Source organism: Parus major, chromosome 1A, assembly GCF_001522545.3.
Source record: "Parus major isolate Abel chromosome 1A, Parus_major1.1, whole genome shotgun sequence".
Lineage (NCBI taxonomy): Eukaryota > Metazoa > Chordata > Aves > Passeriformes > Paridae > Parus > Parus major.
The window spans coordinates 11,852,675-11,871,354 of record NC_031773.1 but is presented as its reverse complement, the minus strand read 5'-3'; the positions used below and the strand labels follow the sequence as shown (position 1 = coordinate 11,871,354).

General features: G+C 39.2%; 1 protein-coding gene across 2 annotated transcripts in view; it reads left to right on the top strand.

Annotated features, from left to right (window-relative positions):
* Positions 1-18,680, top strand: part of RELN (reelin) — a 271,266-nt gene that overhangs the window by 25,619 nt on the left and 226,967 nt on the right. For both annotated transcript variants that reach the window (XM_015628416.3, XM_015628417.3), the window contains exon 2: positions 16,798-16,908. In XM_015628416.3, coding sequence (XP_015483902.1) covers positions 16,798-16,908 — 111 coding nt within the window. The remainder of the gene's footprint in view (positions 1-16,797; positions 16,909-18,680) is intronic.

The window sequence follows — 18,680 nt, the reverse complement described above, 5'->3', positions numbered from 1 at the left end:
TTAATATCTGTATTTTGCCTGATTGGATATAATTTAAGCTATGTGCTTCTCCAGCACTCTAGGACCAGGTACTCATCTTTTATTTCTAGGAATGGTTTAAACATCATTCCTTTTATTACAGGTTAATATTAATGCCTCAACCTTTGGCTGTTATTGTTCATTCTTTTATAGAACCTACTTCAAAATTAATCACCTAAAGTCTGAGAGCAGCTGTTAAAGTTCTTTTTAAGTGTACCTTTCAAAAAATATGGTTCAGTTAAAATTTGTACAACCTCTGTACGATGAAAGCTGAAATTTTGTATTTGCAACATTTATGCATTTACTTAGAAAAGCAGAAGTATTTGGGGGAGGATTGGACTATGCAAGTTGTGGATCCGGTCTGAGGTTAAACTTGGACCAGGTTATAGCTGTGTTGGTCCACAATGAACAAATTACACTAAAAAGCTGAACAATGAGTGTCAGTGTCTCTGGGGGAGAAGTGATAGTCCTGACTGGCAGGCTGGCATGTGGCTGCTGAACCACAAGTTTGGACCAAAACACCCAACTGCAGTGGTGAGACAGCCTCTTGTGTTTACTGGTGGTGTATGGAACATAAAGATCTGTATGGAAGGCTACAGATCTATCTGAGACTTAGCTTTAAGTCTTATGCCCAAATGCCAGCATCATTTATCTTTATTAATTTACAACACTAGTGCTGTTAAAACTCTCAACAAACAAATCTTATACAGAAAAATTCTTCACCATAATTTTGTTCCCCAAAACTTAAACAGTGCTCTGAAGGTGCCTACCAGACTGGAAGAACGACAAAAGCTCTGTAGGAGCACCTGTGCCAATGTAGATATGATTTTTCAGCACTCACCAGGAAGCATGTTTAGCACACAGCATTAGCAGTTCTCCATACTAGTTAATTTTCCTCCTTAACATGTTTTAAATGATCTTCATTGCGTTTAGTGCTTTATCCTGATCTCTCTGAAGCTAATGGCTGAAGCACCATCTCTTGTAATGAGGCCCAGCTGCCTGAGAATGCCTAGAATATAATAAAAGGACTGCCAAGCAATTTGCTGTGGTCCAAGGCAGAAATCTTGCTTTGATGCAGTGCTTTTTCCTTTTGAAGAGTGCTTCTCCACAGTAAGAAGCAGAATTGTGGTTGCTGCAAAAAGCAAACTTCGAGTTTAACAGAGAAGAGGATGAGCTCAACATGGTACAGGTTAATGCCCTGTAGTGCATCCAAAAATATTGATTCAAAGAGTGTTTTCTTGACTTAAATGGCTTGAATTTTTTGCTGTCTGACTTCCTGAGATAGATATAATATGTCTTTGTAGCACATATTTCTCCTTGTCCTTGGAGACCTGTGAGAATGAAAAGGAGCATGCTCTGTCTCATTACAAAGATGTGGGACATGGAAGTTGTCCTGGAGTGAGAAAGTGGAAGTCTAAAACAGGCATAAATTATATTATATATATAAAATGACCTTTTTATCTGAGGGATCTTCGAGGTAGATCTCATCTTGAACTCTGAGACAAGTCCTGCTATGCTCTATGCTAGTGTGCTCAGAGATGCTGCCTAATGCTGGCTTGGTTTCTTTTTGACTTTGTTCTTCAAGGCTTGAGGAACTGCCAAGTTCTCCCTGTTTTTGACAGGATAATATAAACAGAAAAATGAATACATTACCCAAACTACTTTTGTATGTGAGCTAACAGGAAAACTGTGTTTAGTCATGTTTATTTCAGAGTTAGCAATAAGGAAAAATATGTCAGATGTGAAAGAGAAAAAAAAAGTCATGAGAAGGCATTACAATATACTTAAATAAAGGCAAAGTGCCCCTTTGCTCTCTAGGAAACGGAATAAAAAGAGTTCCAGCAGGAATGATTTATAATAGAAAATGCAGCTTTTGCAGAATGAGAACCTTACTTGAAAAAAAACTACCCTTTTTCTTGACTTTTTTTTTTTTTTAATTTGTTAAACAAAATTCTGCATAGGGAAGTTTGACTCAAATTTTTTTTAATTTTTTTTTTTTTACTTTTGCTTTCAAGTTCATTTAATTGACTATGAAATTCACATTATTCTTTGTCACCTTGAAGTGGGTCTAGTGCTGAACCAACGCCAGTGCACCCACTAGAATTATTTACTTGTTTTCTGCAAGATAAGGGTTAGGAGGAGAGCAAAGCAAGCTCAAACTTTAAGGGGTATAAAGAAAACTTTATTAACAGAATTAAAAGATAAATAATAAGAAATCAGAATAAACCTTCAGATTTAAATTGCATTTTTCAAGATTAAATTGTATTTCTTTGGTATGCAGTATCACAAAGTCAGTGATTAGGATCTTACTGCCTTTACTCCATTGGCAAGTTGGATGTATTAACTAGATTGTAAAAGCTGGAGCACAGGGAAGTTCTGCCCCTGAGGTGGAGGGAGCAAGTGGCACAAAGTGTTTGGAAAGGACATTAAAATCTTGATTTAGATTAAAATAGGGTTTTTTTCATTACAGTTTAACAAAATGAACTGAAATATTCAATTTCAAGCTGAAATGATACTGGAGAAGATCAAAGTATTTGATTTTCATTGAAAATGGCATAATAAGAATATTGTATTGTTTATGAATTTCTAGGCATTTCAGCCTCCTAAAAGCCATTCATTATTCCCTGTTTTCATATTCAAGATAACAATAAATGTTCAAATACTATTGGCAATGCACTATTTCCATTGTTTATTGAATAAGCTTATTTAGCAAAATGGCAAATTCAAAGTGTCTTAAGATTTTAGGAGGGAAAATGCATTTCCTCCTGAACTAATATGGTGAAGGATGTACAGAGGTGGATTCCTAAAATACCCTTTGTGTGTTCTAGGAATTTTTAAATGTATTTCTCTCCATGCTTGCTGACTGATGCCTATTGCATATTTTGAAAATTGAGTGTACAGTTCATCCCAGTTGATGCAGGGACCACACTCATATCCAGACCCCTCTTTCTGCACTCTGCTTATCTCATTCTTCTTACTCATGCACTTAGACAGATGTCAGAGTCATTCTTTGACTAAATCCCCAACTGTGAGATTTAAAAGACAGAAGTGGAAGACAATATTGAATATATATTCCCCAGAAGCACAGTACTAATATTTATTTATGCCTAATTTCTTCATAGCTAGATCTGTATGATATATGCGGTGGTGTGACTACTTTTGTTAGTGTTTGGCCATTCCTCTGTGCTTTAATTTCTGAATTAAACCAGAACCAGAGATTTCTGCCATTTTTTCTCAAAATGTTTGACTTCTCAGGGAGTCCAACTTCACACAGCTGCAGTAAAACCAATGTAGAGTCTCCTACACAAAAAGTTTCTTTTATTTTCTCCTATTCAAGGCATTGCAGAGTGACAGTGATGCTACTTGTTGAGCCAGGAGCTGGAGCAGAATGTTAAATGTTCCTCCTCCATATTTCTGCACATGTTTCTTTTCACTGGTTGCTCAGAAGTTTTGTTTTTGCAAGTGTAGGTATCTGCTGGTGAAAATACCTGGAGTATTTTCTCCTCCTGGTTATTCTGTGGGAAAGGATGTTGAGCTTTATCCCCACCACAGCACAGTGGTGTCAATTCTGCCTTGACCATAGTAATTCCTGAGAGGAATCTGACAGAAGTGTCTGTCTAATTTGCACTGGAACAGGGGTTTGGAAGAAGAATTTCAGCATTTTGGTAAGATGTTGACCAGCTAGTACACTTGCATTTCTGGCCTATGTTAGTATAGGTGTCTGGTGTTACTGGGGGCTTATTTGGTAGCAATATTCATTCAGTGATGTAAAGACATGCCACAGAACAGGAGACAGAATGACCAGCTTAGGTCTGTGGATTTAACTGGGTGTTATATTGTACCTTGTCCAGTCAGTAGTGTTTGGATCAAATAGACTTGATTAACTTTGCCACTTGTTTGTTTAATTTAGTTTACTGGGGAGTTTTCCAGGGGGAGCTGTTTAGTTTCTCTGTTTCACACTTAAAATTTTCATTGGCAAACTGATGAAGAAATGTTATGAAGATAAAAAAAACCTCTTCATTGTTTTTTCTGGCAGAGATCTGCTAGCTATCATGGCTCTTGGCTAGCTTGGCTTCTTGCCGAGGATACCAATACAAGCTATTCTGGCAATTATTTTAGTTTTTCTTATTGCTAATAACCTCTTGTCTAGGAGAGTGGCTGTGCTATTTGCACAGCTTAGCTTGTGTCAGGTGACTGACTTTCCTGCAGAGTAACTGTGCTTTTTGAGCCTTTATAAATCTATTTGCCATTTTAGCCCTTTCCCCCTCCTATTATAATATGCAGAACCTCACCTATTCTGGAGGTGCTTCTTAGTAATTGTCTCCTGAGGGACATGAAGACCTCTGTGACACAGCAGTGCACAAGCCAGGGAGCTGTAGGCTTGCAGCAATCCAAGGCAGGCGGCTGTGGGATTTATTTTCCAGAGAGCCAAGTGCCTCTTTTTGTTCTAACAAGATATGAGTCATAGCAGGGACATGGCTGTGAATACTTATCGCTTTCACTGGGATGTGCAGAGCAGAAGGAATTTCAGAATGGAAAGAGGACATGAAGTATTTGTTAAAAATCCGTTATTTGCTAGGGGAATTTGTACTGGTGTTATCTGGATAGTTATGTACACCAGGGACAAGAACTGTGCTGTTCCCCCCTTTTTTATTTTTAAGAACAGAAAGTGACCACTTGGGAATTTGCTGTATTTATAAAGTATTTAACAAGCAACTAACTGATAATGACAAGTTCAACACAAGTTATTGTGCTGCACTTGTATTTTTTACTGTGTGCATGGTTTGGCTGGTTGCCTGGTCAGAATGTTGGACTCGGAGTTTTTTGTGAACATTTAGAGGTGGTTAAGTATCTGTTACCTGTCTAGACAGGAGTCTAGAAGGAACCTTTTTTTATATGCAGATTCAACACTTAGCCCAAGCAAAATAGAGAGAAGGTGCTTTGAGAATTTTCCCCCAGAGTCCTGTCAAATGTTTCATAATCACAACCTGCCACAGTGCTGCTGTTCCAGCCCTCTGTCTTTCCTGTTCACTAGCTGACCATTATAACAATCCTAACACAAAGAACCAACAGCTCTTGCTGAAGTGATGTACCTACAGCCACACCCTGCCTGAGGTAGCTCAGTTATTTGGGATGCTGAGCCTTTACAAACCCCACTGTGAAGAATTACACTGTAAAGAATAAGCATATGTATTGTCTGACTGTCCCCATCTCTGCCTCTGACCCATTTAGCCACATAACCATAAAGATGAGACAAACAGATGCCACTGAGCTTTAATACTGCTCTTACTTTAGGAATTTTATTTCTTAAGCACATTATTTTCATTCTTTTGAGTCAATTTTCGGTAGGTGTTTATATATGGCAGAGGACTAGTGAATGTTTTTCTTATTTTTTCAGATTCTTTTCCATGTTCTGATTTAAACCTTTGGAAAAAGGTAGTTTTAATTGATCTGACCTTGAAGAATTAACATAGAGTATATGATCAGAGGATTGCATTAATATTTTTTATAGCTCAGCCATTCATATGCCAGAATTGAATACAAATATTGCTTTATATTTAGTATAAACCCCACTATATTTTCCCATATAAATCCTTCTTTGATCCATTCTCTAACTTAAAATGTCAATCAATATCTAGGCTATTTAGTAGTATTGTTCCAGTTTATAGATGGGGGTTGTGTCAGTTTTTTTTACTAGCATTCTGCACCAACTAAATGAGGGACTGTACTTAAGCAGAATTATTTTGTTGCATGAATCATACATACAAAATTAAATCACATTTTTGAACTCGTGTCCGTTCCCATAATAATACAGTATGATGTATTTTGGTCCTCTTCCTTCTGTTCATGGTTCTCAGCAACTTTCAGTGCATTTCAGTCTTCACTTTTCCATGCTAATTCTCTTCATTTTCTCCTTTCTAATCAGGACACTTGTGCACTCTTGCCCCTTGCTCCCAAGAGTCTATAGCCAGCCCTCCCAGAGGCTGACTTGAGAACAGCTTTGAGTCTGGACAGGCTGCAGCTCAGACTCTGCTGACTGTGCTGGGCACATCTGTTGTACAGAGAAGACTCTGAGATGAGCAGTTTGGGTGAGGAGGATGATGTTCTGCATACTCACAGCCAGGCAGATGAATCCCAAGTCTGGTATTAAAAAACACCTGTATGTCCCTTGTGCAGCTGCTATATTGGATGCCCAACATGTTTAGACTGCAAATTACCAGGTTATTTAAGGTCTCATTTCTGCAGTCCATTAAGCAATCTTGTTAAGCTCTGGTTTAAGGAAGACAGGAACTAATATATTAAAGATAAATGGAATCAGAAACTTTATTGCTCACTCTTGTTCATGATCTTAGCTATTAGACTATGCCAGCTTTCACTTGAATTATATCCCACAAGGAATCCACTCTGAGGAAGAAGGAGTGTGGCTGATGAGGAGGAAGTGTCATGGCTTGATGCCTGAAGTTAAAAGTGGTCGAAATGATAATGGGAACTTATTAGGAAGGTAACAGCATCATATACCGTGTTGCTCAAGGTAGTAAAATTACATGCTGTGTTACTGAAAAATGAAGTTGGTGGTTGGGAACAGAGGCAAAAATAATACAGAATATGTGGAATTTTGGGATTATTTGGGAGTGAATTTGGGATACTGGGAGTGAATTTTGAAATATATCACCTCAATGCTAAGCATGAGTTAAAAAAAATCACATTGAACCTTAGGAATTATGAGGAAAGGAGTGAAGACTGAAACAACTGGCAGAATTTTTACCACTGGGTGTTCAATACAACATTATACTTAGATTTCTGTGTCATGGATGCAACTGGTTGCCTCTGCTCCAAAAAATATAGTAGAACTAGATGAAGATGATGACAGAGAGAACATTTTCCTTTGTAATAGGACACTAATGTAAGTTTCCTTAATTTTGGAAAAAGGATAGTTGAGAGAGTTGTGAAAGTTATCTATAAATGATGTATATATATAACACTTCTTTGAAAATACAAGAATTAAGAGAAAACTTAAAAATAAGGAAAAACATGATGTAAATGAATGGTGGATCTCCTTGCCACCTGGAGCTGTAAAAGTATAAACTGACCGTGGGTTAATTTGATCCCCTCACCCTGGCCATTGATAAAGACACTAAAAAGGAATGGTCCCAGTACTGGGCCTGGGGAACACCACTTGCAGCTGGCCACAACTCTTTGGGCTCAGCCATTCAGTTTTTCACCCAGTGAACAGTGCACCTTTTCAAGCTGTGGGCAGCCAGATGCTTCCTTGTTCTCCAGCATCACTTGAACTCCTGCATTTCATGACATTTGCTCATCATAATTCAAGTGTCTCTAAGAGGATTTGTGTTATTTTAGCCTGAGGTAAACATGTTCAGTGATCTGGTTTTAGAGGGTGTGCTTCCTTAGCTGGAACTAAGACAAAAGTTTTTACAAATGTTTAGATATTTCTGAGTTATAATAACTTCCTAGTACATAATTATACTTGCTCTCTTTTCAAGCCAGTCTTCATTTTCTCTTTTAATGCTATTGTTAACTGGGTATTGAGAGGTTGTTTGTCTTTTGAGGACAGCAGAATAAAAGGATTTACCAAACTCTTCTGAAAATCCACACAGTGCAGAAATATTCAAACCTTCTAAATAATTTATTGAGAGCATAGCCAACAATATGAAATTTTCATGTATGGGTATCAAACAGGCAACCTCACATAAACTTAAAAGGCATAAAAAATAAGGTTAGGCTTCAAAATGGGGGTCAGTATTCTCAGTTTAGAGTGATAAAAAGATAATCACAATAACATTTAATCTGTTTTTAAGAAAGAATTTATGTTGGTGCTTTTTGCAGAAGCATGACAGAATTTGGCTTCGAAACTTAATAAGGAGAATGGAGGTTGCTGAATAAGGACACAAAACAGTCCAACATACACCAGTAACCAGGCTTGTTTCATGCCCTGTGTAGCTGGTGAGGTCTGGGCATGATCATCATCTCCTCCCATCTTTTCCTGGGACTTTGGATAAGAGAAATAATATACTACCCCTGGCAAAGTACATTGCACAATCATTTGAGTCTAACCAAAAGTAAATACTTTTAAAGCATATTTTACTGTCTTTCGTGTTATGCTGATACCTCTCATGTTTACAATATTCTGTTGCCTGGAGGTGCATTTCAATATGCTTCAATATGATTTGGTTTGTGTTTCTTAAGCTAAAACTATAAATAACTGCCCTTTTCAATCATTACAGGAAATGTATTTTGATGATTATTCTTGTTTTGGCTATGCTAGACAATTTAATTCAGTGGTTAATTTTTTAGAGACATAGCTGATGCACAGTTTAGTGAAACACATTTTGTTTCATATGCAGGTTATTGTGTTTACTGCTTAAACTCTATTAATACTATTCAGGCCTCTGTGAATTATCAAATGGAATAACAGACATTTGCTGATACCCTTTGGAGTCTTGGTACTACAAGGGCTTGCTAAGTTGCTAAGCATTAGTGGTGTGTTTGGCATAACACAAGAAAGAATATAAAGATAGTCATTGTCTGGGATGTCCTCGGGTGAGCTCTGAGTTCTGGGATGCTTAATTCCTGCTCAGTTCCCTGTGATGTGGGCGATGGTTGGACATTTTAACAGAAATTGGATAATTAAGTTACTCTGTGTGAATGGCTCTTGGTGGGAATAATCTCAGTTTAGCCACCTTCAGTGTTGACATCTACAGCTGAGCTTTACAGTCTGGGCTCCCTTTATAGTCAGTGAGGAGAATCAGACATTTCTGGAGTGTGATTCATCTGGTCTGTTTTAAACATCAACATTAGGGTGAGATTTACAGCCTAAATGGGGTGACATAAATAGATGTGATGTTCTCTGGAGCTTTATATAGCAGTAGCACATATTCACTGGGCCACTGACTGAAACCTCCATCTCCTCCTTCCAAGAAGGCTGCCCCAAAAGGGAGAGGACGTGCCTCTCTCTGTGCCAGCTGGTATTCCCTTTTTCCCATACAAAATGCAATTCCTGCAGCTAAGGGACACTGGCTGGGCCACACAGGCACTGGAGTTTAAAGTATTTTGAACCAATATTTTGCTGGGAAACTCAGATTTGAATCCTCTTACCTAGGTGAGAGCCTTAATTGCCCATCTGTTATAAGCAGGCAGCTATGACAGCAGCCAGTCTTACCTCTCCTCTGTCAGGTCTCTGGGCTGTGCCAACATGTTTGGTGATGCCAGCTGGAACAAAGCACCTCTCTGCTCAATGTGGCCAAGTTTCTGGTGGCTTTGAATATGGTCAGAAATGTATTTAAGTTAGGGATTTTGATACACAGGAAGTCAGACCCTTGGGTCTCACATTGGAAATCTGTCACAGGTTTAATCATGGGACTCCTCACTTTTACTGAGATGGGAGCTCTGAAGCATCTTGGGCCATGTAAACAAATATGACCAATTCCTTATAGTTTAGGAATACAAGAATAAACATTTTTATATTGCTGCTGATGTCATTGTCACCGTCTTGCTATCAACTTTCAAAAATATAAGTAATGTCCCTGCAAATAGTTCTTTCACAAGGCTGATAGGCTACTCTGCATCAATGACAAATGATGTCTCTGGATATCATGTTACAGACATCTTGCCACACATCTGCAATCTATTTTCAGTTCTCTGTTTCTCATTACCAATTTAGGAAAGTATTTGAAAAGCTATAAAGACACAGAGATTTGATGGAGCATGGGGCAGAAGAACTGAAACTATACTGTAACACAAAGCAAGGCCAGATCAGATTTTTAAGTCTAGTAGAAAGATTTTTTTTTTGTCTAGTACAAAATTCAAAACTTGTGCATTTTTACCCCGCTCCATCCAAGAGTAATTGCTAAATGGAATTACTGGTGAGGGCATCATAGATGAGAGATGTACAGTTCTGTACAGGAACTTCAAGAAACGCTCACTGGTGTGTTATTTTGAATTAAATGCTTTGGTTGTGGGCTTCAGAAAACCAATACCTAAGTGAGAATGCTTGCAGTTGTAAGACTGCACGTCTGTTTACTTAACCATGCTGAAATGTCTTTTTTTCTGCTTTCTTCCACCTACTTGGGGAAAATCAAAACAAGTATGAGTAAGAATCCTGTGGGTTTTCTGCTTTTGTTGCAGAATGATGTGTAGACCTGTGATTCATACTGTTCCTGCATGTCTGTCTGGTGTTCATACTTGAAGTAGCCGTATAATTATGAATTTCTTGATTTTGTGTTCTTTTGAAAGCAAAGTATGTCTGCGAGCCGTAAAAATTAGTTCGATGTCAACATGCTTTTCACTAGTCTTTTAAACATTTCTTTTTTAGTAATAAGGTTCTGAGCGCAATTCAGTTTATACACTTTCTGGATTCTTGTAACAATGTATTCTCCACCATTCACTTACAAGTACATTTATGAGCACACTATTTGGAAAGCAGACCTCTAAAACTCTACCTGAGTATTTATAGATTTCTAATCACTGTGGTGTCTTAACAGTTGCCTTTAAATAAGGCATCAGGGTTTATTCTCTTTTTACTAGCAATTTAATCTGTAGTTGGCATTTCAGGAGTGGTCTGGTATTTTAAGGATTTGGTCTTGGTATTATCTGTGCCCTGAGAGCACTACGTGCTTGGATGGGTCACTTGTGTTTGGCATTGTATGAGGGTGGCAGAAAGGTTCCATTGCCAAAAAAGGGAACAAATTTGGGAAGGGACAAAGAGCATCTTCTGTGTTGAGGAGACTGAGGGGAGACATAGCAGTCTACAACTTCCTGTGAGGGGAAAAGAGGAGGGGCAGGCACTGATCTCCTCTGTGGTGACCAGTGACAGGATCTGAGGGAGTGGCCTGAAGTTGTGTTGAGGGAGCTTTAGGTTCAATATCAGGAAAAGGTTTTTCCTCCAGAGGGTGGTTTGGAACTGGAACAGGCTCCCCAGGGCAGTGATCACAGCCCCAGCCTGACAGAGTTCAAGAAGTGTTTTGGGCAATGCTCTCAGGCACAGGTGTGACTCTTGGCCATGGTGCTGTGCAGTGTTGGGAGCTGGGTCCCTTTCCATTCAGCATACTCTGTGAATTAGCGTGGTGCTGACAGCCTTTGCTGAGTGATGTTTGTCTTTATTCCTTCTGCAGGATGCTGCAGCACTGTGAAGGGACAGAGGCATCTCTGAACAGTGCCATTGCACACCTGACTTGCAGATGCTGGTATATTTTTTAGGAGTGAAGCCAAAAAAAACCCCCAAAAGCATTACTTCAGTATAAATAATTTATTTCCAAAGAGGATGGTTTCCAGCCATGACTCAGGTGTGTGATGATGCAATATTACAGTGTTATAGGGAACTGGCTTTGACCTTGAGAAGAACCTTAAAAGGTGCCTGTCATTGCCTTGATGCAAGAAAGCCTCATTTCAGTAAGTCCATTGTCTGTGGTGATTCCATTTTGCATACCACAATTATTTTCTGTTTTCTCTATGGTATGCAGAAGTGCAGTTTTATATTGTGGCTATGTCTTGCCTCTCTTAAGTGTGTGGGGAATCAAAGATCTTTGCCTTTATCAATTCTGTCTTGTACTCTGTGATTGTCATCGACAGCAAATTCTGTGGGATTTCTGTATCCTTCTGCCCTCTTAGTGACATTCAGCTGGTGCTAAAGAACAGCCAAAATAAGTAAGACCTGTCAGAGGCAGATACCTCTTGAGATGATCCCCTTCTTCCACCTGGCACCTGTTCTACTTTTCCAGGTTAGATGCATTTGCTATATTTTGAGTATTTTGAATATCAACCAAAATACAGCCTTTTTGGAGAGTAGATCAGTCCCTCGTGAGAATGTAAGGCAAATTTTAAGCAATTACTTACGCTGATTAATAGATTTCTATATCAGTATGCAGTATATGTGGCATACAGTATTGGAAAACAGTGAAAATTATGTTTATAAGTATAGCATTAAATTCTTAAAAATGTTTGACTATAACTACAGTCCAAAATCCATTTTGTCTTTCCTGTTATGCCGCTACCTCCACCTGTGGTACATTTTCAGCAGCATCTTTGCCAGCTTCCCTCTTCCTGACCTGCTTCCTCCTCGAGACATGTCAGCTCCTGGCATTGCCAGAGGCTCTGCTGTTCCTTGTCCCACGGGAAGCGCCAGTGCCAGGGCTCTCACAGAAACTTGTTGTGCAAAATGAAAGGCTTCTCCAGAAAAGGCTGCTGCATCCCCTCCCTTCCCAAGGAAAGAACACCAAAGCTTCCCAGAGATGGTGGCCTCGGCAGGATGAGGCCAGCCTGTGTGCCTGCCAAACCAGCCTTGTTAGCAACCGAGCACAGCAGCAGGTATGTGCTGAGTGTGCAGGAGCTGCAGTCAGCAGCTCCCTGGGATTTTTGGTAGCAAATTGAACTGAGGGCCTCGTGATTCTCAGAAACACATTTTGTGACCACAGTCATTGTACAGAAAGAAAGGTAGGGCAAAACAGCCCAGAGGATCCCTCCATGGTGTTTCCCAGCCCCAATATGATTTGTTTTTCATGGAACCATTTCCAAGGCTTTTACAAAAGAAACTGGAGTTATTCACTCACCCATGTATTCCTATCCATGTGTTTTGTGGACAGGAATATTTCATACCCATCATGCAAACACTGTTCACTTTTAAAAGATGGACTAAGAGTAGACAGTGGACTGCTTTTGTGGCTGATGACCAGCATGTGAAGCTGACTCACACTTTGCTCTTGGATTTTACACCTGGTCTCACTTCCCAGCTGTTGTGTGAATTCTTCATACTGAACCTTTCTCGGGTTTCCAGGCTACAGGTGCAGGTCCCATTTGCTTTTCATCACCTTCTCTTGGCTACTTTCTCCATCACATGCCATTCTTTTCTCCAAAAATTTCCCTATTCTCTGTACTGGTTCCAGTCACCACCTCTTCCGTCCTAGTTCACTTTTTCCCTCAGGTCTACTCTTCTGTCTCCCATGTTTAAGATTTTGGTGATGGTATTGGTCAAACTTTTGGAGTAACTTTGTTTTTGTGACATTTCACATCTCAGTGTTTTGAGAAGTGGGATTTTGATGAATTGATGTATTCTCAAAGAAGGCTTAGACTTTTGATAAAGTTCACTCTCTTTCCCCTTTCTCTCCAACCAGCAGATATGACTTCCTACTTTAAAACACCGAGAAACTTTTCAGTTCAAAACGTCATCAAAAAATGATATCTCCACAAAGCACTTCTGCTCCAACAAAGCTGAACTGAAATATTTTTCATGGAACTTTTTTCAGCAAGCTTTTATTAGTCAGAGTGCTCTAAGAGTACTAAGTGAGGACAGAGTCTGCAGAAATATTTAGATACTAAAAATGAAAATGTCTCTGTTGAGCATATGTGAACTCTGATTTTCTTTTTTTTTTATGTGTGTGTGTATATATATATATATATATATATATATATATATAATATAATTTGTCCAAACTTGGAGGAACACTCTCACACTTCAGAGCAGAAGAGTTGATGAAAGCAAAGGACAGTGGAATTTTTCATCCAGGGCAACATATTCTCCTCTAACTTCATCTCAGAAATGAAATGTTTTGACTGAAATTCCTTCTTCCTTGAATAATTAAATCAGTCTGAGGGAGACACCATGAAAAACAAACCACTCCAAATAGTCCAAGGGGGTAAAAATTGGCAAATATCTCAGGAACTGAAAATAGAAGTGTTGAGCAGCTCTTAAAGTAGTTACCACCTTTGCCTCTAAAATTTGCAATGTGATATTGTCTGATCAGTAGGTTGTTCCAAAATGCAGCCCTCATGCATTTCTTGGGAAGATGTTCTCAGTCCCTCCTACTGGACTATTTCAGAGCAATTGAGGGCTTCCTGCCTACATCTGCACCTTGGGTTATGTGCTCCCATGGCTGGCTGAGGGTGAGACGGGCAGAGCCGGGGATCCCTGCCTGTCCTGGGCAGCAGACGGGAGGGCTGGCACGGGGGGCTGCTTCTGTGGGCTGGCAGGGGCCCCAGGAAGGCCTCCTCACTGCTTCACTCACCAAATTCTGCTCCCAAAGAAGGGTCCTGTGGAGGATGGAGCAGGGCTGCTCAGGCTGGTAGATGACACCTGCTGCTGTGCTGTCCCTTGGGTGTTGTGGGGACAGTTCCAGAGCCCCCCTTGCCTGCCCAGCCCTGGCTGCCCTGTGTCCTTCCAGGTGTTTTCCAAAGTCCCACTGGGTCATGGCTTTGGTCCTTGCTTCTGTAGTGCCAGGTATTTGCCATCAACTACAACATGGCATGAGCCACTGTGAAGGCACAAACAAAGCCTGATGGAGGGAAACTTCTTGTGCTTTTGGAAGCGGAATTTAGGACCCCACAGTAACAAGCCCTAGCCCCTATATAAAATCACAGTCCTATTGCTGGGCTGTGCATTAGCACGGCTTTCCTGTTCTTGGTCATTATCACTTGGCATAGTGTGTGTTTTCTTTCATTTCATGAGAATTTGATGTATTTCACCAGTGGGTAGGGAAAAAAAATCATCACTGAGAATGTCGTGATTATTTTTTTTTTTCTCTTGAAGAACTATGGAATTATTCTGAAATGTATGACACGTGTGTAATAACAGCCTAGTCCTCTGTTTTTAAAAAATGTGCCAGAGGCCTTGTGCAGTTTCCCAGAGGCTTAATGAGGGAGCCATACTGTGTTGGAAATTTTTCAACAATAAAAATTGACCTATTAGATGCTTATGTAAAATGAGGGTTGACAATCACACAAATATGTCCAAAGTCAAATACAGGCATTGTGAAATATCACTTCTTTCCCACAGAGAAACTGGTCACCTGTTCACAGTAGGCTTTTGCATTATATCCTATCCAGTAAAGAATAAGATGCTTCCCCACAGGGAAACAAAATGGCAGAAAAGTACTGGCCCAGTGCCCTTCTATCAGTGCTTTTCACTGACTCTTTTGCCAAGTCTTCAAAAATAACACATAGGCATACTTTTCAACATATGTTTTTCTTCTTTGTTGGTTTAAAGGCATAACAGGAAGAAAAGGTCATGTATTATTCACCAGTTCATCATCAAATGCAGAAAAAAAATCATTGTTTGCTTGTTTGATTTTATTTTACTCTCCCTAATACATCTTTTATTTAAAAAAAAAAAAATAAAATCTAGAGTCTTTTGCTGTTCTTTTAACATCTATCAGAAGTAGCCTGTTCTTAAAAACTGAACATATGGCTCTGAACCTGCATCTGAATCCAGGGAAGTGTCTATTGCAAAACACTGAAATTTGGAGTCATGGGAGCAGAAAAGTTGGATTCAGGATTTATTCAGTGTAGTATTAAATAATCAAAAAAAAAAGAAAATAATTAAATATGAAGAGTTGGATAATAAATGAAACATGGTAAATACTGTTCCTCTGCTCAAAGTAAATTAAGCTACTGACAACATTTTAATGTATTTTTAAATATTAAACACTAATTTTAAGCCAAATGTGTACCACAGAGGAAACACTGACTATTAGGACTGAAGAAAACCACCAGTTTCTCTTTTGAAAGTGTATCACCAATGAATGTCCTAGCAGTCACCTCGGAGTACCTTACTTCAATTTCCTGGCCTGGCTCATGATGTCCCCAGCAAAAGAGGGAAATGTAGGGAAGTAGAAGGTGATTTAGGAAGTTTATCAGAGTTTATCAGAAACCCCTGACAAGAATTGTTCCCACATTAAAGAAATAAGAAGGATTGAAGCATGAAGCAGAATGAGTGTGGTAACTGTGTGAGGTCTGGATGCATCTTCAGTGTATGAGGCTACAAGTCATCAGACTCTTCTTCAGCAGAGTTTTTTTATTTGTTTAATTAAGCTTCATATGGTTGGTGGCTGCCCAGCCCTCTGATTTGTCGAGGTCTCTGTGCGGGGCCTCTCTTCCTTAGAAAGAGTCAAGAGCTCCTCCCTGTTTGGTATCGTCTCTGGACTCAGTATCCCTTCCAGTCCTGTGCCCAAAGAGTTCATGAAGATGTGGAAGAGCACAGGATGGAGTCCTGTGGAACCCCACTAGTGACAGGTCCCCACTCTGATGTCACCCCATTCACTTTAACCCTTTGTGCCTGACCTGTGAGTCAGTGATGTGTTTATCCTGCCATGTACTGGACATCCTGAAAGACAGTATCAAAAGCTTTGCTGAAATCCAAAAAGGTCATATCAACTGGCTTCCCTTGTGGGTTACCTTGGCAAACATACCAAAGTAAAAAATATGAAAATTAATGCACACAAAAATTGAATAAATATTGCAACAATTGTCAATTCTAATGAATGTATGGATTCCAATGTTACTTGTAGTTGCTATTTGGATGTTTTCTGCTATTACTTAAGAATCTCTTAAAAGTGCATTCCTGAGCTATTTAAATACACACAATTTGTAATGTCTCAGATTGCCATGTAACTCTAATGTATCACACTGTACTAAGCATGGTAACTGTACCTTGGCACTCTGTTTAGATCTGGAAAGAGCAGTACAGCAATCCTGGTAATTTCATTGCTTTCACTACAGTTTAATGTATGGACAATTGCTTACAAGACATCTATTCCAGTGTGTTATTTCCAGCAACTCATTGTGCATTTCATGAATATACCATAGTTTATCCTTCTGGCAAAGGCAACTACCCAAGCACCAACTGAAAATAAAAGTAGCCTAAATATTGGGGGAATTCAGATGAATTCACTGGACTGTATGATGGGATGTCATTCAAGAGCAAGAGCCTGCTCACAGAGCATGTACAAGATCTTAACCATAATATTTACACATATTTTATCTCTCTCATTTCAGTGACTATTTCAACGAGTACCTTCTTTGATGGCTTACTGGTAACTGGGCTCTACACATCTACCAGTGTTCAGGCTTCCCAGAGTGTTGGTGGTTCCAGTGCTTTTGGATTTGGTAAGTCCAATGTAATTTACCTTCTGCAGCCCAGGGTAACGAGTACTTGGTTGTACAGAGGATGTCGGTGGCAACACAATTACTGGAACAGGTTAACTTTGAGTAATGAGTAATAGATGGAAGTCAGTGGGAGTCAATGACATAAGGCAGTGGTGGCTTTTAAGCAGCTTTTACTGCTTCTTGTACCACCTTCAACTTTGCTCAGCCCTGGTATTAAATGCTGAATCATATACATTTTAAGAAAGAAAAGCCTCAGCAGATAAATTGTTTTAAACAGCCATTTCTAAATTGTGTGACATTTTCTATAAAGTGAAGCATTTAGTCCAAAGCCTCTGTGTTTCTTGGGCTGAAAACCTGTTTTCTTTAAGCTTATGTCAACCTACTTTTCCATTCAGTTAATAAATAGCATCTTCCTTAAAACCAGAATGCTGGTCAAGGCATTTTATGCAACCAGTTACTTACCATGTCTAAAAAGCAGAATTGTAGTAAAAGGGATAAGATAGGCTTTGCAAAATTATCATGTATTTCAGGTTCTTCTGTAGCCCTCAGCAGTAGCAGCTGTGCTAAGGACAAACATTTTAAAAATAATCCTTTCTAAATTTGTGCAAGTAATTGACAGCTATACCCTCTGCAGTTCGTTATTTGGTAGCATTTTTTATATCCTTACAAATAATAGTAAGAATTGCATTCCTTGAGTTGGAGGAACTCAGTGACCCTACCAAGGAATCTGTGGTGAAGGTACAAAAACAGATAGCAGTCGTATGGGACACCAACTGCACTGCAATTGCAGTAGCATGTTTAAATGCTAATTTGTCTGCTTGGGCCAGAATTCAGTATTTTCTTCATAATAACCTCTCATGGTACTTGTTTTTGTTATAAAGCATGTAGAGCATGAGTGGTCTGGGCATTTGAGTGTCAGTCAGTAGGCATACATTTGCTTGTAAATGAAAGAATATAAGGTAAAGAGCACATTATTTAAAACTGTACTGAGGGGTAATTTGAGAAGGGCTTTGCATCTCTGAATAACACCACAGTTATTAGTTAGTCAGACTTTCAAAGGGAAGATCATGGCTGGCACAAGTATTTCATACCTTGTGCAAAAGGCACTGAAAGATTCTCTTTTCTGGAAGAATTTGTACTGCTGTTTCTCCTTTCCCACTGTACTGATTACAGGAGTAGGCAAGACAGAAAGAAATTAGCAATGTAAAATTTCTGGGATGGTCAGGTCACTGGCAAGCTTTACCTTGCTGTAAAATAAATGTTTGTATCACATCATTGGGAGATCATGGCAAACTCACTGGCCAAAGTATACAGGTCATGTTTAATTGCAACTAAGTATTTAAGAATGACAATTAAGTAAAATTTTAAGAACCTAAATACCTCTGTGCATTTTCAAAGAATGTCTATATTTTTCTCTAAATGTGAATCTATGTTTGTGGACTAAGTCTGTTCCAGTTGATGGTTTATTGAGACAGATATTAAAGTAACGTGATGTATGACAGACGAAAACAACGTGGCCTTTTTTAACTTGCCAAAGGTCATTCTCTAGCTCTTGATGTGTTACTTTGGCCATTCTGTCACTGTAAGATAACCAACAATTAAACTGGTGGCATGAGTGTTCTGTATGCAAAAGAAACTCCAGGCCTACAGGCTGGAAAAATGCAAAAGCTGAAGTGATGCAAAAACAGTCATGTAGAGTTGGAGCTACTTTGTTTTGCTCATCAATACAAATTCTCAAATATCATGCCTGAGGAGATCTGATGCTCTATCTT